Source organism: Cnephaeus nilssonii (genome assembly GCF_951640355.1).
Source record: "Cnephaeus nilssonii genome assembly, chromosome: 5".
NCBI lineage: Eukaryota > Metazoa > Chordata > Mammalia > Chiroptera > Vespertilionidae > Cnephaeus > Cnephaeus nilssonii.
The window spans coordinates 57,493,755-57,516,957 of NC_137076.1; the positions used below are offsets into that span (position 1 = coordinate 57,493,755).

The window sequence follows — 23,203 nt, forward strand, 5'->3', positions numbered from 1 at the left end:
TTTTAATATATTTTATTGATTTTTTACAGAGAGGAAGGGAGAGGGATAGAGAGCCACAAACATCGATGAGAGAGAGACATCAATCAGCTGCCTCCTGCACACTCCCCACTGGGTATGTGCCCGAAACCAAGGTACATGCCCTTGACCAGAATCGAACCTGGGATTCTTGAGTCCTCAGGCCGACGCTCTATCCACTGAGCCAAACCGGTTAGGGTGAGACATCTTGATAAGAGCACTGGATATAGCATATTACAAGATTCTCTTAGCCATCCCAGCTCCCCACTAAAAAACTATTTTTAAAAAATTTTTAAAAAATTATTTTCAATTACAGTTTATATTCAATATTATTTTGTATTAGTTTCATGTGTACAGCATAGTGGTTAGAAAACCATATACTTTACAAAGTGTTCCCCGGATATTTCCAGTACCCAGCTGGTACAATACATAGTCATTACATCTCATATTCTTTATTTAGTTGTATAAACCATATAGGCAAATATAAAGCATAATAGCTGATTATTGGTTTTAGAAAGCTTAAACATTTTTTATGGTAAACTTCCATAAGCCATAACGTACAAATTCAATTTGAGAATACAAAGTTTCTATCAAATAATATACCACCAATTTGGAGGAAATGACATTATTTTGGTTGGTTAAGATTAACTTAAAATCCCATTAGATACCAGCATTGTCGGGTTCTGAGGTTAATTGGTTGCATTCAGTTATAGGTTATGAAAGGTCCCACTTGAATAATTCACCAAGCCATCAGGCAGAAAAACCAGTAGTTCACAGAACTAATTGACTTTGTTGGTATAATAGAAACACAAATAAAATTCTCTTTGCCAACAACTTTGCAAGTGAAAACCCCAGAAGAAACTGTTATGTCCTGTAACTATCCTGGAATGCTATGATTGAGTTAGCAGACTGCGGGTGGAGGTGGGTCTTGGTGGGCGGAAGTTGCGGGAGGGAAATGTAAAAGATAGGAGGAAAAATTTTGGAGGGAAATTAATTAGGCAAAATGTTAGAGAAAAATACATAGCTTTAGAAATTATTTTAAACATCTTGAATCTCTAAAAAGTATTGTCTTTGAATCTCTGTGAAAGTAGTGTCTTTAAATTCATTATATTTTCACCCTTCTTGTTCTGTATCTCAAGCCCTTTTGTATAGGTTCGGTAGTCATTATTGCAGTGAGCTGTTTTTTGAAAGGTAACAACTTTGACAGAGCATAGTGCTCTAATGAGGATGAAGCTTGTTTGTTGTCCTGCATTCTTGCTTCATTTACCAATATATGACAAATATTGTCTGAAGCACCATTATATCCTTGAACCTAAAAATGGCTGTTTGTTAGTTGGTTGGTTGGTTGAGGTTTGGATTGTGCCAGAGTGGGGGAAGGGAGAAATATTGGAAGAGACAGAGAGAACAGTCATTCCCTAACAGATTTTGATAATTGCGCTCTCTCTCTCTCTCTCTCTCTCTCTCTCTCTCTCTCTCTCTCTCTCTCTCTCTCTCTTCTCTCTCTGTAATGATGCAAACCATATATTTTATTAAAGAACCCCCAAAGCAGTATATTAGTCTTTCTTAAAGAAAGCAAATGTTTTCAAATGCTTTAACAAATTTAGTGAACCACTATTAGGGCTTGGTCTTTTAAAGGGGGAAAAAATAACTTTAGCTTAAAACTCATTTGGGGGATATGAGTCACCAAAAGTGAGCTAGAGAAATTGTGCAGCAGATATCAGCCTTCATTGTAATACAGTAGAAGGATGATAACATTCCCGTTGCATTTTTTTTAAAGCATCTTTTACCTTGTAAGAAAAAGAAAATCAAATTGTTAAGTGGGCTTCAAAAATAGTAATAAAAAAAGATTTATAACGGAAAGGATTGATGGTATATTTCACCTAGAGTAAGAAAGACAATGTGTAATAAGGGATTTTGTGGTTTTACAGCTCAGTGCATGTGTTTGAAAGCTGTTCTCTCAGCAACGTGGGTGGCAGGTTATGCTACCATATAATGTATTGTAGTTGGCTCTCCACACTTGTCAGGGTTAGTGTTCAACCACTCGGAAAATTTTCCCATTGTTCTATCATGTGAACCAAGACTAGTGTTGAATTCCCAATGACTTACCAAAAAAAAAAAAAAGTTTAATTAGAAAGTTTGAAATTGGATTACAACTTATTGTTTCAGTACAGTGCTACATATATTATAGATTTTTGCAATTATTTTTCAGTCAAAAAGATATCCAAATCAAGACTTTATTCTTTTTAAAGTAGGTTTCACAGAAATCTGTACACTGAATCGTGCCCTTTTTTCTGTACTAACACTCTGTTTCCATCTTAAGCATTTTGCTTTAGATGGACCATGGCTCTTGGCAGCTAGTGCATTTTTAGCAAATAATACTGTTTCTAGTAAGGGTTGCAGAGAAAAAAAAAAAACCTTAGTGTGAGGTCCTTGTAAACTGAACCTTTGGAACATTACTTTATTTCTTTTTCCCCCCCTTTTGTGCTTCTTCTCTATTTGTGTAATGGTTATAAATTACATCCTTTGAAAAGAATTAAAAACATTTTGTTTTGTTATTTTTGTAGTTGATTTTTTTTTCTTTACCTGTTATTTTAAAGATACACAGAGAAATAAGCAATTGTGGTATTGAAATTCCATTGTGCCAGCACCTCCAGAGCATAATCCAAAAAAAACAGAAAACCGCCTGCTGGGTTGTCTACAGTGTGCTTGTGTGAACATCAGTGTCTGCTGTTCACACATCATTTTTTTTACTGAAAGTTCCTTTTGGAATAAAGACTCTGTGTTTTCTGAGTGTAGTGAAACATTTGTTGGTCCTTATATTTTAAATTTGTAAGGATTTCTGTTTATAGTCTCAGTTGTCATAGATGTATATTACATGATTGTCACTGGCACATTAAGAAGTAGAGAAAAGGCTTATATGTTTATGGACTATAAAATAATGAAAAACTTTAAATGAAATTACAAAGTATTGAGGTAATAATGAGATTTTTGGAATATATATATGTATGAAGGAGGATTAATTTACATATTTTATTTATGAAGTAAAGTGTATCTTGGCTAGGTGAATATAAACATGTCATAAAATTGTCCTGTTTTTCACTTGAAATTCAGATACTTAAATATGGTGGCTTCTTAATATTGCGTTAGTAAATTTTTTCAGTTGACCCTACCTAGTTAATCAAGGAATGTATTAGAAAGTATATTATAGATCCTTACATAAATTTTTAACCTTATTTACTTTATTCGTTTTTTTTCTTATTATGCTGCTGGATATCATATTAGACACACAGCAAACTTGCAAAATGTAGTCCAGTGTGTTGGCAGTCTGAACCTTTCACTCAAACTTGTAAAACACCAAGAAGAGAAAGCATTTACCAGATAATAGAGAACTTCAGGTTTAAATTTGAGAAATGGAAGTTGATGCCCAGACTCCTTTAAGGTTTATTTGAATCATTCAACATCATTTGTTTTTTTTCTTAGAAACTTTCCACATAGAAGTTATACACATTTTTGCTGAAACTAGGTTTTTACCCATTTGAACTATTTTTCATTGAGAGATAATTTCAGGTTTGTTTGCTTCTGAATTTTACTCTGAGTTTCTTAATCAATTAAAAGTACTTTTACATTTTATAATCATTATATCAATCTTTTAATCATTGTTTTTTCTGATTATTAGAATGAGATTACTGTCTCTGTGAGACCAGTTACTAAATTTAGTCAGTAGGTCCAGTAGGCAGTGATACTTGCTAATCTCTCACATGATTCTCCTCAGTTTGCTTTTTATTAGTCTTAACCTTTCTTTTAGTCCTGTAGATGGAAAAGATTGTCATCTAAACAAGTTATATCTGGCCTGTGCCTCCAGGAAAAGGAAGGAAAGGCATCAGTTCCTTAACTTGATAGTTTTATAAGGGCCTAAGACGCCCGCGTCTCCTGATTGTCAGGAAGCCTAATTGCTCACAGGGCAACTTGGCACACTGCCATTTCCCCACTGGGCTGTCCACTGGTGCTTGTGAATAGAACAGGAATGTCTTTACTTTTCTACTCAGTTGTCATTGATTGCAGTTTGAGGAAACAGGTTAACATTTTTCTCAAAATGATAGTAATTTACATCAAGATGAAGTCAAACTTCATAACATCTATGTAATAAGTAGTGGAGTTAGTTTAGTACTTTAAAAATTCATATTAAATACATTTCACTACTTCTTACTCCAAAATATTCATTTTGTATAATTCCACCTTAACTATTCTAGACAGATGTTTTAGATTTGTAGAAACACTGAAAGTAAATTATGAGGTGGCTTTTTGTACTTTTACAAACAAAATTTATTATGGATATGAGTTATGGGGCCGTTGGCAATCACAGGTCTTGCAAGCAGAATGTGTGTGTTTGCTGGGGGGTGGTAGTTAGTTCAGCTGTTTTGAAAACTTGTTTTTGAGACTACCAGAGATGTTCGCTTTTAATTTTTAATATAACTAGAGGTGTGTATTGGGTTTTCACCTCTGTCTGGACTTGGAACAAGCACTTATGTGTTCCCATTGTCATGCTTTACGTCTAGGCCCCATAACTAATAGGAAACAATGAGGATCATGAGATTTTCACCTCTTTTCTTCCCAATCCCCTTCAGAGTGCCACCTGTCTTTAAAGCATATACAGGATTATAGCTTTTTGAATTTCTGATATTTATTCACTTTTTCTAATATCAGAATATATTCTTGTTTTATTTTTATTTCAGGCAGACATACTTGAAGACTACTTTATTACTTTGATGTTCAGAGTTTTGGTTGGAAATTATTTTCAAATCCTGACTTAATCCTGCACTGGCTAGGTAACCCTCAACATATTATATAACCTCTCTGAATTTAAGGTTCCTCAGCTACGAATTAGGGATATGGTGTTGGGATGATTAAAACAAATGTATGTTGCCCTGGACAGTGTGGCTCAGTTGGTTGAGAATCATCCCATGTACTTAGAAGTTGCAGGTTCGATTCCTGGTCAGGGCACATGCCCAGGTTGCAGGCTTGATCCCCAGTAGGAGGTGTGCAGGAGGAAGCTGATCAATGTTTCTATCTCTCATTGATGTTTCTCTCTCTCTTTCCTTCTCCCTTCCTCTCTCTTTAAAATCAATAAAAACATATTTTAAAAAACAAAAACAAAAAAATCCCAAATACATATCAAATGTCTGGCATATGGTAACAGCTTAGTAAATGGTAGCTGAAAGGCGCAAGGCCTTGAAAACTGGTAATGTAAAAGTATCCACCAGTATGCTTTTCTTTGTAATCTCATGAAATTGGGGAGTTTTAGCTACATATAACTATTGGTTATACATTTATATCTTTGAGTTGATAAAGATCCAAGAGCATGGGCTTTGGAGTCATCTTATGTGAGTTTCTGCTCTGCATCCTAACTGTGAAGCTTGGAAAGTTAGCTTCTCTGTGCCTCAGGTTTCTTGTGTATAAAATGAAGATGAAAATAGTATATTTCATAGAGCTATTGCAAGGCTGGAGTAAAATCAGTACATGTGGAGTAAAACTCAACTATGATTATTTCATAGAAAAGGAAAAGTCATAAAGCCAGAGAACTTGGTGGATTCCGTCTTAAGTAATGGATGTCTCTCTCATCCACTCCTAAATGCTTCCCATTACCTTTCTTTCCAGGCCCCTTCAGAGCTCCACGTCTACTTAAAATGTATTTAGGATTATACTGCAGTTAGAATTCTGCTTTGTGTTCATTACCTCCATGGAGCTGTGATGTCCTTGCAGTAAGAATCTTTATATGTCTCTTAATCAAATGTATCTGTTGATTTTGTCACTTGCTCCTCATAAGTCTTGCCTTAGTTTTTTAGCAGTTCTTTTGAAGGCAGCTTGATTGTGAAAATATTTTTTAAAGGCTTTATTTTTCTACTGAACTTTAAAAAAAAAAAGTAATTGGGTCTCCATGTATCCTTCTACTTCTACTGGACTTTTAAAATAAGCAATTATTTACTTAGTGGTCAAATGATTTATATAAAAAGTATTTTATAGTGATTTTTTGGGATCTTAAATTCCTCATTCTCCCATCTATTTTTCAGTGGTTTATAATCTAGTGGTAGGCCATCAAACAGCCTTAGATATATTACTGACTTGTGTACATAAAGGCTATCTTTAACCTCTCCTTATTTTGAGAATTTATTTACTACTAGAGGCCCGGTGCATGAAATTCATACACGGGTAGGGTCCCTAGGCCTGGCCAGCGATCAGGGCAGATAGGGGCCTTCCGGCTGCCTGCTGGGGCCTTCCTTCATTCCACATAGCCCCCTGGTGGTCAGCACACGTCATAGCCAGTGATCGAACTTCTGGTCTCCCAGTTGAACTCCCAAAGGGACACTTTGCATATTAGCCTTTTATATATATAGATTAAGATTTATGGTGATGGAATGACTATACTTTTTAATTTGCTCTACCTTAAGAATTACTCATGCATGTGAAAAGTCTAAATTTGTGTATATATATATATATATTTTTTTTTAATGTTTTTATTGATTTTTAGAGAGAGGAAGGGAGAGGGATAGGGAGATAGAAACATTGGTAAGAAAGAAAAATCATCGATTGGCTTCCTCCCACATGTCCCCTACCAGGGATTGAGTCTGCAACCCAGGCATGTGCCTTGACTGGGAATTGAACCAGTGACCTCTTGGTTCATGGGTCGATGCTCAACCACTATGCCACACTGGCTGGGCTAAATCCTCTCTAATAAAAGAGTAATATGCAATTTAACCATCACTCCACTACACAAGCCACGCCCACCACCAATGCCAATCAGCCAAGCCACGCCCACCAGCCAATCAGAGCGAGTATGTAAATAAACCCAACCAAGATGGCGGTTAATTTGCATACATAGGTGCCCTGAGTGGACCCCCTGCAATGGATCGCAGGGAGCTGGGGTCCGCTCAGGCACCAGGCCGAAAACCTCCGGTGGAGGCTTTTGGCCTGGTGTCGGAGCAGACCCCCTGCAATCGATAGCAGGGAGCTGGGTGTCCGCTGCGGCACCAGGCCGAAAGCCTCGGTGGAGGCTTTCGGCCTGGTACACGAGCCGGACCCCCTGCGATTGATGACAGGGAGCTGGGTGTCTGCTCCGGCCCCAGGCTGAAAGCCACCGGTGGAGGCTTTTGGCTGGTGCCGGAGCAGACCCCCTGCAATCCATGGCAGGGAGCTGGGTGTCCGCTGCGGCCTGCTGCTGGAGCAGACCCCCTGTAATCGATCGCAGGGAGCTGGGGGTTGCTTTGGCCTGGTGCACCAGCTGACCCCTGTGATCGATCGCCTGGGCAGGGAGCTGGGGGTCTGCTTTCGGCCTGGGCAGGAGGGGACCCCCTGCAATTGATTGCAGGGAGCTGGGTTTCCACTCCTGCCCCAGAGGCTTTCGGTCTGGGCAGGCCTGGGCAGGGTTGAGCCGGTGATCAGAGGGAGCTGGAGGGGCCTGCCCAGGCCTAAAGCTTCGGCCAGAGGCTTTAGGCCTGGGCAGGGCCCAGCCGTTGATTAGTGTGAACTATAGAGGAAACACCTTTTCTGACTGCACATTGGCTAAGCTTCCTGTATGCCACTGGTAATATTCTTAGTAACTTGGGTAATAAGAATCCAAAAAAGTGATCTAGGGTTTTTCTACCACACTTCTAGAGATAAAAACGAAGGTCTGCTGCTGGAAGGCTAAGAAATGTCATATCCTGCCCTAGCCGGTTTGACTCAGTGGATAATGCCTGGGCCTGCAGACAGCAGGGTCTGGGTTTGATTCTGATCAAGGGCATGCACCTAGGTTTCAGGCTTCTCCCAGGCCGGGGCCCAGATCAGGGCTCATGCAGGAGGCAACCAATGAAAGTGTTCCTCTCACTTTGATGTTTCTCTCTGTCTTTCCCTTTCTCTTCCACATTCTCTAAAAGTCAATGGAAACATATCCTCAGTGAGGATAAAAAATAAATAAAGAAATGCATATCCTATGAAAGACACATCCTGAAAATGCCTAAAGAAAGTTGTCATTTTTTCTTGGTGAAGGGACTGGAGTCTGTGTTGATAAAAACACCTTGGTGGCTGCAGTGACTAGCAGTGGCTGCAGCAGCAGGGTGATGGGGCTGGTTCCTTCCCCTGATCAGCCCGGTTGCCTCCCACAAAGGGAGGCCAGACTGCGGCTTAGGCCCACTCCCCATGGGGCGCGGGCCTAAGCCGTCAGTAGGACATCCCTTGAGGGCTCCCAGTATGTGAGAGGGACCCCCGACCCCCAGTGCACGAATTTCGTGCACCGGGCCCCTAGTTTGTATATGTTTGCATAAAGTTTTCTCATAGCAACTATACGTACAAAAATTCTGTTTCATTTTTATTCTGGGATAAAACATAAATTAATGTCAAATGTAAGGGAAATGTACATTTATTTATTTTAGAGCCCATTTAATAGCAAATCATAATTTACCTGGAATATCAGGGACTTGGGAAAAGCTACACCTCATTTATAGCATGAGAAGTTCTGCAACTGTGTGCTGGAGATTCTGCAATTGTTTTTTTTGTGTGTGTGTTAGCACTCCCTCCTCCCCAAAGTCCATAAAACACACATACACGGTTTATATGTGTATATAACTTTTTAATGTAAGAAATAGAACTTTATGTGCATCCCAGAAGCTGGGAGTATACCCTCTTCCCTTCCCTGTCACAATCCTTTCCATATCCCATAGAAGTAACCACCGTGCTACTTTTTGTGGTAATTTCCTTAGTTTTAAAAAATATTTTTATCACCTTTTTAAGTTTAATTTTTAAGGTTTAAATATACTTTTATACAATAAAACATGTACATTGGTTAAAAGTCCAAAAGGACTTCAATAGCATTTATAACAATAGCACTTCTTTCCCTATCTAACATCCCCATCCTGCTTTTTGGGAACAATCCTCTTAGTTATTTTAGCCTTCTTTGCTTTCATTTCTAAATAACATATGTACATAGATATCTGTAATAGAAATGTAGAATTCTAAATAAGGTGTATTTACATATCTATATTTAAAGACATGATCTAATGATATCTTACTGTGAAACATTAGGACTTAGCTCTATAATCTCATTTATTCCCTAACTAGAGGCCCAGTGCATGATTGAATCATGCACGTGTAGGGTCCCCTACACGCTTTCGCTTTCGATCGTGGGGGAGCTGGGTACCTGTCCGCTGGTGCACCAGGCCTTCCGGAAGCCTCCGGTGCGGTGAAGGCTTCTGAAAGGCCTGGTGCCGGAGCAGACAGGCACCCAGCTCCCCCGCTTTTGATGGTCTGCGGCGGGACGTGAGCTCGCTGCCCCAGAGGCCCCTTCTGTTCCGCAGCACAGCCATGGCGCAGACGCTGGCCCAATCGGCTACCCGGGCCACCCCGAGTCCCGCCCCCTGCGCCTCCCGCTGGCCCAATCGTGGGCGTAGCGGAGTGATGGTAATTTACATATTACCATTTTATTAGGTAGGATATACTTTCCTTCTCTTCATCTTACTAGTATAGAAATTCGTGCACAGGGGAGGGGGGGGGTGTCCCTCAGCCCAGCCTGCACCCTCTCCAATCTGGGACCCATTGAAGGATGTCCTACTGCTGGTTTACAGGGATCGGGCCTAAACCAGCAGTCGGACATACCTCTCACAATCTGGGACTGCTGGCTCCTAACCTCTCACCTGCCTGCCTGCCTGCCTGATTGCCCCTAACCACTCTGCCTGCCGGCCTGCTCGCCCCTAACTGCCCCCCTCCGCTGGCCTGCTCACCCCCAAATGCCCCCCACCCCCCGCTGGCCTGCTCGCCCCCACCTCCCCTCTCCACTGGCCTATTTGCCCCCAACTGCCCCCCTGCTGGCCTGCTCACTCCAAACTGCCCCCCCCCCCCGCTGTCCTGATCACCTCCAACTGACGCCCACTGATGGCCTGCTCGCCCCCAACTGGCCCCCCTGCTGGTCTGCTTACCCCCAACAGCCCTGCTCCCCACCAGCCTGATCACCCACAACTGCCATCCCATCCTGGCCTGATCACCCCCCGGCGACCCAAGCTCTCAGCCCTTCCTGTTTTTCTGTGTTTTTTTTCAGCGCCAGGGCCGGCTGAAAGCAGGTATCTGGGATTTATTTATCTTCTATAATTGAAACTTTGTAGCCTTGAGTGGAGGCCAGGGCTGGCCAGGGCAGGCGGGAAGCTTGGCTTCCTCCATCGCCGGGGGCAACCCAAGCCTCCTGCTCGCTCCAGCTCAGTGGCAGCCTCCATCTTAGTTGGGTTAATTTGCATACTCACTCCTGATTGGCTGGTGGGTGTGGCTGGTGGGTGTAGCAGAGGTATGGTCAATTTGCATCTTTCTCTTTTATTAGTGTAGATACTTTCCTTCTCTTCATCTTACTACTATAGTTTTTTGTGGTATTTGCTGAAATTATTATGCACATTTTCATTATTATGACCACATATTGTTTATAGCTGATTCATGTCATGTTCTATGCTTAAATTTCCTTTTTAGACCTAATATTTTTCTGGAATTAGTGGTTGCCTCATTTCCCTGCTTAATTTAAAAAAATGTTATCAGTTATCTAAATTCTCTGACAGATCTATAAAATACCCCTTGAAGCAGTCACATATGCTCTCTTGGATCCACATTTTTTTCCTTTATTTTAAAACTAGAGGCCCAGTGCATGAAAATTCATGCACTGAAGTGGGGAGAGGGGTGGTCCCTCAGCCTGGCCTGCCCCCTCTCACAGTCCGGGAGCCCTCAGGGGCGGGAGGCGACCCAGCGATCAGGAGAAGGCGACGCCCCATCACACCTCTGCTGCTGCCACTGCCAGCAGTGCAAGCCTTGGCCAGCCCTGGTTACCTGAGCCTCGGGCAGCCCTGGGCGGCCGCGGGGCTGAGGGGACTGGAGGACTCCAGAGGCAGGCGGGGCCTGGCCTTGCCACACACCTACCACCCCAGGGGGGCTGAGGGGACTAGGTGCCACCATCTTGTGGCTGTGGGTGCTGCCATCTTTGAGGGTGTGGCAGTCAATTAGCATATTCCCTTATTGGCTGTGGGCGCTGCCATCTTTGTGATGGCGTGAGGATCAATTAGCATATTACCTCTTTATTAGATAGGATATATTTTTATTGATTTTTTTTAGAGGGAGGAAGAGAAGGAGAGAGGGAAGGAGAGTAGGAGGGAGGGAGGGGAAGAGAGAGGGAGAGAGAGAAAGTGAGAAACATTGATTGGTTGCTTCCAGTATGCACTCTGACCTGGGACTGAACCTGAAACCTGGGTATGTGCCCTGACTGGGAATTGAACCAGCAACCTTTTGGTGCATGGGACAGTGCTCAACCAACTGAGCCATACCAGCCAGGGCTTGGAAACTTTTTTTTCTGGGAAACATTCTTTCTGGACCTCCAGCTCAGCTACTGTGTCAGTGTAAGTTCAATCTGAGAAGCAGAGCACTAGGGTGTGTGTGTGTGTGTGTGTGTGTGTGTGTGTGTGTGTAGCATATATGTGTGTCTGTATATATGTGTGTAGGGGGAGGGTAGGTGGCAGTATGTAATAAAGGATTTGTTACAGGGATTTTGCCTTACACAAGTAGGAATTGCTTAAAGCTGTTTTCCTGTCATGATGCTGGAGGTTGAAGTCCGTGGGCCCAGCTATTGTCCCATGACAGTGAAGTGAGCCAGCAGATAGTGGCAACATGTGTGATCAACAAGAGCTCCTAACCTCAACTTGAGTGTGAAAAACAAAATGGCTGCTACTTCACTTGTGCGCTCCTAATCATGTATGAAAATATTTCGTGTCCCATCTCACCAGAAACATGTGAGAAAGGGAATCCTGGGAAATGTAGTTTAGGTTAGGTTACAAAGCTACCATAGATGGTCATGAGAATGTTCCTCTTAGAAGTATGATCCATAGGAGTTACTGACTGATGGCCCCAGGTACTCTCTGAAATCCATCACCACAGTTAGTGCCAAGACCAGGCCTTCCACCAGCCATTGAGGGAGTACAGCAGGGGTAATAAACCAGGCTTATTCCTGGGCACTCTGGGATCCTGACAGGCAGCCTGGGCTCCAGCAGTCCCTGAGAGCCTTGCCCAACTTTCCCTGGAACTGCACTGGAGTCTAACATGATCCACCCAGCCTTCCTTCCTTCCCTGTCTCCTTCCCCTGGGCTCAGCCCTGCATCACTGTCTGACAGCTCTTTCAGCCTTCCCTGGCTCCCTCCCCTTTTCTGTCAAAGACATTTGCCCTTATAAATATCTGGTGCATCTATTCATGTCTTGGTGTCTGTTTCTCAGAGGACCTGGACTAACTAACAGCTGTCTTCTTAAGATACCCCTTCAACATCATCCTAGGAGTTTCTTTCACCTTCTCTTTGGTTGATCTCTTGTTTTCTAGACCCCAGGTCTTCATCTTTTTTGATTTACTTCCTATTTTGGTGGAATGCATACTCCACATGGGAGGTAAAATTGTTGAAGCCTTGCATGACTGAAAACTTAATTTTAATCTCACCCTCGAGGGATGATTTGGCTGGGTATGGAATTCTAGTTTGGAAGAAAATTTTCATCAATTTTAAGCACATTCTCCATTGCCTCATAGTTTTCAGTGTAAATGTTAAGGAACACTTGATTTTTGATGCTTTGCATGTGACCTATTGTTCTTTGTAGAAGCATTTATAATCTCTTTATCCTTGATGTTTAGAAATTTCATGATGCTATGCCGTAACTGCCTGTGTGTGTGTGTGTGTGTGTGTGTGTGTGTGTGTGTGTGTAATGTTTCCTTCATTGTGCTGGGTGCTCAGTGGATTCCATCAGTGAGGAAACACTTGTCTTTCAGTTCTGGGAGGTGCTATTATGTTCTTTCATATTTTCCTTCTCTGTTCTCTCTTCTGACTTCACATTTATTAGCTGTGGTACCTCCTTTATCGAGTTACCAAATTTCTTATTTTCTATCTCTTGTTTTCTTATTTTTTTCAAGCAATTCATTTAATTTCAGTTAATTAATTTTTTTTTTTTTTTTGCAGACACACACAACAGATAACCCATTTTTAATGAAATACAGTTAATATCTCTTTGTCATCTCTAATCTTTGGAATATTTTCAGAATCAGTTTCCTTCATAGTATAAATTTATTTTTGCATTATTGCAGACTATATAACTAAAATTAGATGAAAGACCACTGAAGATAAGACTGGAGAGGCAAACAGGGATGAGCATTAACTCCAGGGCTGTACTGTTCCCTTGCTGGTACCTTCAGAAGTTGCCTCTTTTCCTGGCCAGTTTTACTAAGTGGTTAGAGCAGTGGTCAGCAAACCGCGGCTCGCGAGCCACATGCAGCTCTTTGGCCCCTTGAGTGTGGCTCTTCCACAAAATACCACGTGCGGGTGCACATGTACAGTGAGATTGAAACTTTGTGGCCCATGCTCAGAAGTCGGTTTTCGGCCTGGGCGAATCTATTTTGAAGAAGTGGCGTTAGAACACTCGAGGGGCCAAAGAACCGCATGTGGCTCTTGAGCCGCAGTTTGCTGACCACTGGGTTAGAGCATCTGCCTGGAAACTTAATGGTCACGGGTTCGATTCCCAGTCAAGGGCACAGACCCTGGGTTGTAGGTTCGATCCCTTGCCCAGGTTGGGGCAGATTCGGGAGGCAAGCAATCAATGTGTCTCTCTCACACCGATGTTTCTCTCTTTCTCTCCTCCTCCCTCCCTCCCTTCCACTCTCTCTAAAAATGTATGGAAAAAATATCCTCGGGTGAGGATTTAAAAAAAAAAAAGTTGCCTCTTAAAAAGGAGATATAAAATTTTAAATCACCAGCATATATCCACTTGAGGTACCTGAAGTCATGGGTCTGGATACAATTCTATAGGACAATTTCAAGTATCGTATTGCCTTAGCATTAATAAGTCTTAACTTCATCAATCTTTAAATTTATGTCTTTACTGAACTACCAGTTATTTTCTGTCATTTACAAAATTCTCTTTAGTAAACCATGTTATATATTTTTGTACACAAAACTATGTTTAAACTACAATATTACATAAAGCTTTAAAAGCCTTAAAAATTTTAAATACAAATAGATATTGGTCAGGCACATTATTAGATGAGGAAAATCCAGAATATAGTATTAAGCTGTATTAAAGAATTGATATGGCAAAGTGAGGGGTCACAGGTGACTTTGACAAGATGGGTTTCAGCGGTGGGGAAAAATTCAGATTGGAATGGGATACAGACAACTAGCAGGTGAAAAATTAAAAAATAGCACCAGCCGAAACCGGTTTGGCTCAGTGGATAGAGCGTCGGCCTGCGGACTCAAGGGTCCCAGGTTCGATTCCGGTCAAGGCACATGTACCTTGGTTGTGCAAGAGGCGGCTGATCGATGTTTCTCTCTCATTGATGTTTCTAGCTCTCTATCCCTCTCTCTTCCTCTCTGTAAAAAATCAATAAAAAATAACACCAACTTTTCAAATGAGTGACTATATGGAGAAAGGAGCCAAAAGGGGGAGATGGCAGAAAGAACAAGAGGAATAAAGAAGTATATCTTAGTGGTGATGAGATTTTCATTTATTGACATTCAACCAGAAATGGAAGGGGAAAAAAGAAAGTTATTGTGGCAAAATTTTGCCTTTTGTTAATTTTCTGTTGAAAATATTTAAAAAAATATTTTTTTGCATAAACTATCTTAATCATTTTCAAAAATTTAAATTTATAGGTATGTGAGTTTTTTTAAAATCTATGAAATAAGTTTAAATATGGCAGTATCAGAATATTAAACTTTAATAAAAAATAATAAAAAAATAATAACTTTATAGAGATGACTCTGAGAATTCAAACTGGGCACAATAGAAGTGAAGTAGACACATGAATTGGTGTTTATGAATTCCAGGCAATATAGTTGATGGTGAAGCCATCTGAGAGGCATTAACAGCTATATATACTTTGTAATGTATAGTACTTTTAATGATTGAGATCAATAAACTTTATTATATGTTTGGAAGAAATAGTTTATTAATTGCATTTATTGAATAATTTACTACTTTCATAATTCTGAATATATCATGCCAAAAGTTATATATGTTATAAAATCTTAATACAGCTTTTTGTACACTAAAGTGTTTTAAATACTCAAAAATAACATTGTATCTGTCAGAAATAATGGTTAAATTTGTCAAAAACATTACATTAGTAAGGAGCTGAATTTAGAATCTTGGTTTCACTTTTTGTTCATTATTGAGATTTATTATTGTACATTTACTTGGAGAATAGATTATTTTAACCAGAAGTGCTTTCTCCCTCCTCTAAACTCCCATGTATATCTATTATGGTAGTTTCCTATTTCTGCTATAACCAGTTATCACACACTTAGTGGCTTAAAACAACACAAGTTTATTATCGTACAATCTGGAAGTGAGAAGTCCAAAATGGGTCTAGTGCAGTGGTCGGCAAACTCATTAGACAACAGAGCCAAATATCAACAGTACAACGATTGAAATTTCTTTTGAGAGCCAAATTTTTTAAACTTAAACTTCTAATGCCACTTCTTCAAAATAGACTCGCCTTGGCCGTGGTATTTTGTGGAAGAGCCACACTCAAGGGGCCAAAGAGCCGCATGTGGCTCGTGAGCCGCAGTTTGCCGACCACGGTTCTAGTGGCTTAAAATCATGGTGTTAGCAAGGTACATTCTTTTCTGGAGATTTTTTGGGAGAATTGTTTCTTGCCTTTCCCAGCTTCTGGAGGCTGCCCACATTCCTTGGCTTGTGGTTGTATCACTCCTGCCTTTACTTCTTCATCACATCTCTGTCTCTCTTGCCTTCTTAAAGACCCTTTTGATAACTTTGGGCTTACTCAGGTAGTCCAGGATAATCTTTCCATCCCAAGATCTTTACCTTAATTGCACCTGCAGAGTCCCTTTTGCTATGTTAACATATTCACAGGTTTGGGGGGATGATGTGGGCATCTGCCTACTACATCTTTCTTCTTTTAATCAGACTCATTGAATGTCAGAGCTGGAAGGGATATTGGATGATAACTTGTCCGATCCCTTTACTTTATGCATGAAGAAACTGAATGAAGCCATAGAGGATGTTTGTCTGCTTCTAAGCTTTTTTTTTTTTTTTTTAAGGTTTGGAATACGCTTTGGGTTCATGCTTTGTATGCTTAACTGTACTTAGAACAATATCTTGAACATTTTAAGTGCTCAATAACTATTTGTGGCCTGAATGAATAAAAGGTTAGTGATAGAAAACAGATATATCTGGTTTCTGATGCACTCATTTTGAATTAGTTCTAGTGGAAGTTTATAAAATGTCACTGACCAAAATACCATGGGGGTAGAAATTCAATTATTCTTATATTTTGTAGTTACTAGTAAAAGGGGGAAGTCATTTAGTGTTAAACACCATTACAGTTCTCTTGCCCCATCTCTACCCACCCTCTTTCTTTAAAAAAAAAATGCAAAGAAAGAATAAAGAAGGAAAGAGAAGAGAAAGAAGAAAAGAAAGAAAAAGGAAGATATGGCATTTATTGAATTGTTTTTCTAGAGTAACTTACGGAACCCCGAGTTAAGAGTTTTTGACACTCATTGCCATTTGGACTGTCTTGATAAGATAAACCTATATTTTTTTGTGATGCATATATAGTTCATTTGTACCCTTTAATTAAGCAATTAAAAAATCAATATGTTTTAAAAACTACTTTAGGAAAACTTAGAAACGTTGGTTTACCTCTTGACTTATGGTTTTCCTTTCCTTGTGAAGTAAGGACAGTTTGGACTCTTGTTTAAAAGAAAATTTAAATTAAAAAAAATTAATCTGTCATTTCTTATTAAAGAACATTAAAAATCTAGATTTTAGGTTTAAATCACCATCAAGACTAAATAAATCACTTACTATTCCCAAGAAAGAAAGCTTTGTTTGATGCTTGTTAATAACTGATTTTCTCTTAGTATTCTTATAATTTATATAGATTCTGATTGTTGTATGATTTTGGATGTATTAGGCATATTTCTTGAAATAAAATATGTCAGAAGTGTATTAGATTATTTTCCTGCTTTTATCTTCCATTGGGTGTATACATTTATACATGTCTAATTCTAACACTAAGACTGCCTACTAAGATGTTACATGTAATGTGCTTAGCACCTGTAGAAATAGACCATGTTAAATGTGTCCAGTAACTGGTAATGGTTTTATCATACTGTCATCCCCCCTCGATGAGCAAGAGGTTAATTTTAACCCAACTTTATTTTTTTATTCTAGTTTTTTTAATTTGTAATTTTTCAGTTATGGTTGACATACAATATTATATTAGTTTTGGGTATACAACATAGTGGCATTTGTATAACTTACATGATCACCTTGATAAGTCTAGTACCCACCTGACACTATCCACAGATAAGTCAACTTTAGAATGTATTCATTATAATAAGTTATGTTCATTGGGTGCAAACCTAATCTGACTTTTCTTTTCCTGGCAGCAACTTGAATTGGTGGAACCAAGTGGCTGGATTCATGTTCCCTTAACTGATAACCATAAGAAGCCAACTCGCACATTCATGATACAGATTGCTGTTCTAGCCAATCACCAAAATGGAAGAGACACCCACATGAGACAAATTAAAATATATACACCAGTGGAAGAGAGCTCCATTGGTAAATTTCCTAGATGTACAACTATTGATTTCATGATGTATCGTTCAATAAGGTGACCTGGAAACAGAAGTCATTAAACATATCTTGGTTTTCTCTGGTCAGTAAATGTATCTGGTATTCTTTATTGAAAAATCCTCAGTTGTTTCACAATTTTTGTATGCTTTGAAAAGTATTTTATATTAGCTTTAAAAAATAAAATTTGGGTCATACTATCTTTATTTTCTTTAACATATAATAACACTCACATATTTTATATTAAAAATGAATTTGAGCCCTGGCTGGTGTTGGAGCATTGCCCCATACACCAAAAGGTTGCAGGTTTGATTCCCAGTCAGGGCACATACCCAGGTTGCAGGTGTGATCCCAGTCAAGATGCCTGCAGGAGGCAGCTGATTGATATTTCTCTCGCACATCAATGTGTGTTGTTTTTTTCCTCCCTTTCTCTCTTTCTCTTCCCTTCCTCTCTCTAAAATCAATTTAAATTTTAAAAAATAAAAAGAATTTGAAGCCAATTATTAAATTTTTCCTCATTCTAAAAGAAAACTAGTTGAACTGAAAATTTTAGGATATACATAATTTTTTACTAACCAGGTGATTATTTCATATAATGATCATGCATTAGAGTAATAATTTTACTTCATGTTTGAGCACAAGCCTATGTTTTATCAATAGATATTATCTTTAATAAGCCAAAATTATTCCTTGTTTTTAACTCCAGAGGAAGCTTATTCTTTTAATACTGGGCCTTTTAAAAAACTGTCAAATAAGCTTAGCATCAGGTGTCTGATGAGAACCACTCTGATTTGGGAATATTGTCAATTGTGTCATAATTCCATGAAATACTTGTAACCCTAGGGTTGTCTATATCCTGATACCATGTCAGAGATTGCCAGTATAATTTGCTGTTATCCTAATTCTAGTGCTGCTATATGAGTTAGTTTCAGATTTGTGTCTTGACACTAACACGTTCCAAGGGATAAATATGTATCATGGAAATTTTTTTAATGTATGAAATTATTCTTTATATATAAAAAGATATTAGAGGAAGAAATAAAAAAGATATTAGAGGAGCTGCCTGGCTGGTGTGATTCAGTGGTTGAGCATCGGCCTAAGAACCAAGAGGTCACGGTTTGATTCCCAGTCAGGACACATGCCTGGGTTGAGTGCTCGATCCCCAGTGTGGGGCATGCAGGAGGCAGCCAATTGGTGATTCTCTCTCATCATTGATGTTTCTATCTCTCTCTCCCTCTCCTCTGAAATCAATAAAAAATATATTTAAAAAAAGAGATACTAGAGGAGCTTAAATATGTTTTCTGTCCATGGTTTAAAATGAGTAGATTTTATTTTGCATACTGTTTTTCTATATCTATTACTTTTAGGGAGGGTGTTTAGCCAAAGAACTTCCCCAGATTGACTCTTGCTTGGTAAAAGTTCCATGGTGGTTCTTGCATTACTGGAGAGACTGAAGTCTTAAATATTAGGCTTGGGAAAACTTGGTACCTGAGGATTACAGAGATAATGCTTGCCCTTATTATAAGGATTATTTAAAGTACCGATAGACTATGTGGTATAATAACAGCATAATTATCTAAAACTGTTGCATTTCTATTTTGAAAGTACTGATTATCTGACAAGAGATTTGTATTTAGAATAAAGAACTCTTACAACTCAACAGTAAGAAAACAATTCAGTTAAAAGTGAACAAATGATTTGAACAGTCACTTCACCACCGAATACATGTGACATAAATGAGCATGTGAAAAGTGCTGAAGTTAATTGGACATTAGTGAAATGCAAATTAAAATCATAATGAGATACTATTTCATAGCCACTAAAAGTGCTGCAATTAAAAAGACAATTACAACGGTTAGCAAAGATAGGGAGGAACTGGACCTCACACTGCTGGGGAGGATGTAATGCATAACCGCTTTGGAAAACAGTTTGGTAGTTTCTTAAACATGCATCTAATTATGTGACCCAGCCATTCCATTCCTAGTTATTTACCCAAAAGAAAAGAAAGCATATGTTTATAAAAAGACTTATACATGAATATTCATAGTAGGTTTATTTGTAATATCTCAAAACTGCAAACACAATATTGATTAACTGGATAATAGAGATATTGTGGTATATCCATACAGTGGAATACTACTGAGCAATAAAAATGAATGAACAGCCGAAACTGGTTTGGCTCAGTGGATAGAGCGTCGGCCTGCGGACTGAAAGGTCCCAGGTTCGATCCCGGTCAAGGGCATGTACCTTGGTTGCGGGCACATCCCCAGTAGGGGGTGTGCAAGAGGCAGCTGGTCGATGTTTCTCTCTCATCGATGTTTCTGAATCTCTATCCCTCTCTATCCCTCTCTCTTCACTGTAATAAAAAAAATAAAAAAAATGAATGAACAATTAATGCATGCAACAACATGGATAAATTTATTTCTTACTGTATAGGATTTGAGAATTAAAAACAAAGATTAAAAAGCCATTTTAACAGTTAATGAAACAACTACAAATTCACTGATTCATTTGTAATGAGTATATATTTTTTAGTATTACACTGCATTTATAAGATTTGAATTTTTAAATTTTACATCTAATCTAAGTATAAAACACCTTTTAAATCAGTTTATTAGCTGAGGAAGTATTGTCACAAGAAACTTCATAAAACTGGAATTTTAAAACATAGTAGTTTATTGAACACTAATAGACAACTAATTTTTTAAAATATATTTTTATTGATTTCAGAGAGGAAGGGAGAGGGAGAGAGGAAAGAAACATCAATGATGAGAGAATCATTGATAGGCTGCCTCCTGCACACCCCCTACTGGGGATGAAGCCTGTAACCTAAGCATATGCCCTTGGCCAGAATTGAACCTGGGACTCTTCAGTCCACAGGCTGACACTCTATCCACTGAGGCAACCGGCTAGGGCGACTAAACTAATTTTTGTTGTTAATCTTCAAGGATATTTTTTTCCATTGATTTTTTTTTTTAGAGAGAGTGGAAGGAAAAGAAGGAGTGGAGAGAGAAAGAAAAAAAATCGATGTGAGAGAGACACATCGATTGGTTGCCTCCTGTGCACTCCCTGACTGGGCTGGGGCTCGAACCACTGAGCCATACTGATCAGGCATAATAGACAACGCTTAAAAAAAACCATCAAACTAATAAATACTGGATGTTGAATTAGATGTAATAAAGAAACTAAGATAAATCTCATGTGGACCTTGCTTGCTAGTTGCTTACAGCGCTACTAGGGGAAATAATAGTTCTCTAAACAACCAAATGAGAAATTAGAGTGGTAGTATCTCAGATTGCTGAGTAGGAGTGTAGAGGAGAAGAGAATTGACTTCCTGTCCAGGAAATTAGAGGTGAAGCTAAATAGACATTGTGAAGGAGGTGGAATTTCAGAAAGAATATTGTAATATCAGCTAGTTATTCACTTTTCATGCCTATTTTTGAATCCAGACTATCATTGTTTATATGTAAGTAACAACAGTTAATTTGAAACAGATGATTTGTATGTTTGGTATCAAGTGACATTTTGTACATTTACTCTTGTTTAAAAGGTTCCAACAATTAAAACATGGACAAATCTTGAAAAATAATTTTACACACAATGCCTTCTGTTCTTTTAACCATTTTGACTACTAATTTAGTACAGATTAATACACTACAGTATAAATTTAATGAGTATAAATTTTTATGAGTTACCCAGATGAGGTGGCTTATTTGGTTAAGCGTTGTCCCTGTGGGTTCGATCCCAGTCAGGGCTCATATAGGAGGCAACAGATCAATGTCTCTCTCTCTTAAATCAAGAAGATCATATCCTCAGGTTAGGATTAAAAACAACAAATAAATAAAATTTTATGATTCAAATACAGATGTTTGATATGTTTCCAGTGTTTTAGAAAATTGTTACTATAAACTTCTTAATAAAATGGCTTATGTATTATTTTTTATTGAATTATGGGTAAATGGTTTATTTAATCAGGTACCTTTTTAAAATGATAAAATTTGCAAAACTATGTTATATTAAAGCATTAGGGAAATAGTGTGTTATAGTTGTGATTCTATCTGGACACTCTTGCTTTGTGCATCTTTTAAATCAAGATTATCTTCTTTTGTCCACAATGTCCTGGCATTCCCCACTTCTATGACTCTCTTGAGCAGCGATTTTTAACCAGTGTGCCTTGGCAGACACACTGGTGTGCCAAAAGAATTTTTGAAACATTCAATACCTGACTATTTAGTCAAGGGCACTGATCTCTTTTCCCTTGGAATATCAAATAATAAAAAATGACATAGCCAACACAACAATAGCCGATTAAGTGTGAATGAATCAAAACTAGACCTATTTTTTTGGTCAGGTCAGCAAAAAATACAAAATGTTGGTAATTGGTTTATGTGTGCCATGAGATAAAGAAAGTTGAAAATCGCTGTTTTATAGTATGGTGTTTGGAAATGTTTGCTGGGAAGGCTGTGTACCAACCAGCCTTCTGCACGGCAGCTCTCTGTGCATTGTGGTCTGCCACTTAGTCACGTCTGTTTCTGTGCAGTGCTGTCCAGAAAGCCTTAGAGGAAGGTGATGAAGAAGAAATCCTTGAGGATTCATTTATTTTATTTTATTTTTTAAAATATATTTTATTGATTTTTTACAGAGAGGAAGGGAGAGGGACAGAGAGCTAGAAACATCGATGAGAGAGAAACATCGACCAGCTGCCTCCTGCACACCCCCTACTGGGGATGTGCCCGCAACCAATGTACATGCCCTTGACCGGAATCGAACCTGGGACCTTTCAGTCCGCAGACCGACGCTCTATCCACTGAGCCAAACCTGTTTCGGCGAGGATTCATTTATTAATTATCCATGATAATGATTTATTATATCAGGACAAATCCAAAGCCTAATTAACTAGATCTCCCCAACTATAAATCTAACAAAAAGTCTATAATCAATGGCCAAATGAAAAGTTAAAATTATTTTTTAGTACTTTTATCTAGACCAATTTTAGGAGAGTTCTACCTGCTTATGAAATCTTTTTCTAAGTGCATTCTTCTTTCAGAAAATGGTATTTCACATCATGTGTAATTGAAGCCCTAGCGTTTACCATGGCAGTCTTCTTAAGTACTGCATTTTGGCCGTCAGCTTCCCATTGATGCAGTTCTGTGATCACCCTAAAATGTTCTTCCACTAGGCATTTGCTTTTCCGATGTTGAGAGCAAATTAACGATTCTTCCCCTGTGGTCCTGGAAATAATTCCCCAAACTGTTTTTATAGACTTTATTCTGAGACTAGCTCTCCTCTTTACCCTGGCATTGATCAGTAGTTGGCCATCCAGATTTTAACAGATCATTTCCTGTTGTTACTACGGCAGTATCAAAATACTGATCACTCACCAAGAAGCAAACTATCCAAAAGACTGAAGCAGAGAGTTCGGCCAGCTGTTTGTTTTCAACTGTTAACATTTATAAGAATCACATGTTAGATGGATATGAAGACAAATGTAATCGAGGGTAGCCTCAATAAAAGGAGAATGAATGATAATGCTCCATCCAACTATTGTTATACTCAGGTGTTTACC

At 39.0% G+C, this 23,203-nt stretch overlaps 1 protein-coding gene across 4 annotated transcripts in view; it reads left to right on the plus strand.

Moving 5' to 3' along the window:
• ANAPC10 (anaphase promoting complex subunit 10) overlaps positions 1-21,514 on the plus strand; it is a 65,075-nt gene extending 43,561 nt beyond the window's left edge. For 2 of the 4 annotated variants that reach the window (XM_079771672.1, XM_079771669.1), the window contains exon 5: positions 17,451-21,514. In XM_079771672.1, the coding sequence (XP_079627798.1) occupies positions 17,451-17,681 (231 nt within the window). In that variant the 3' untranslated portion in view covers positions 17,682-21,514. Of the gene's footprint in view, positions 1-4,748; positions 4,901-17,450 lie in introns of those variants that run through there. The other 2 variants (XM_079771671.1, XM_079771670.1) reach the window with 2 other exon arrangements.
• The last annotated feature ends 1,689 nt before the right edge of the window (positions 21,515-23,203 follow it).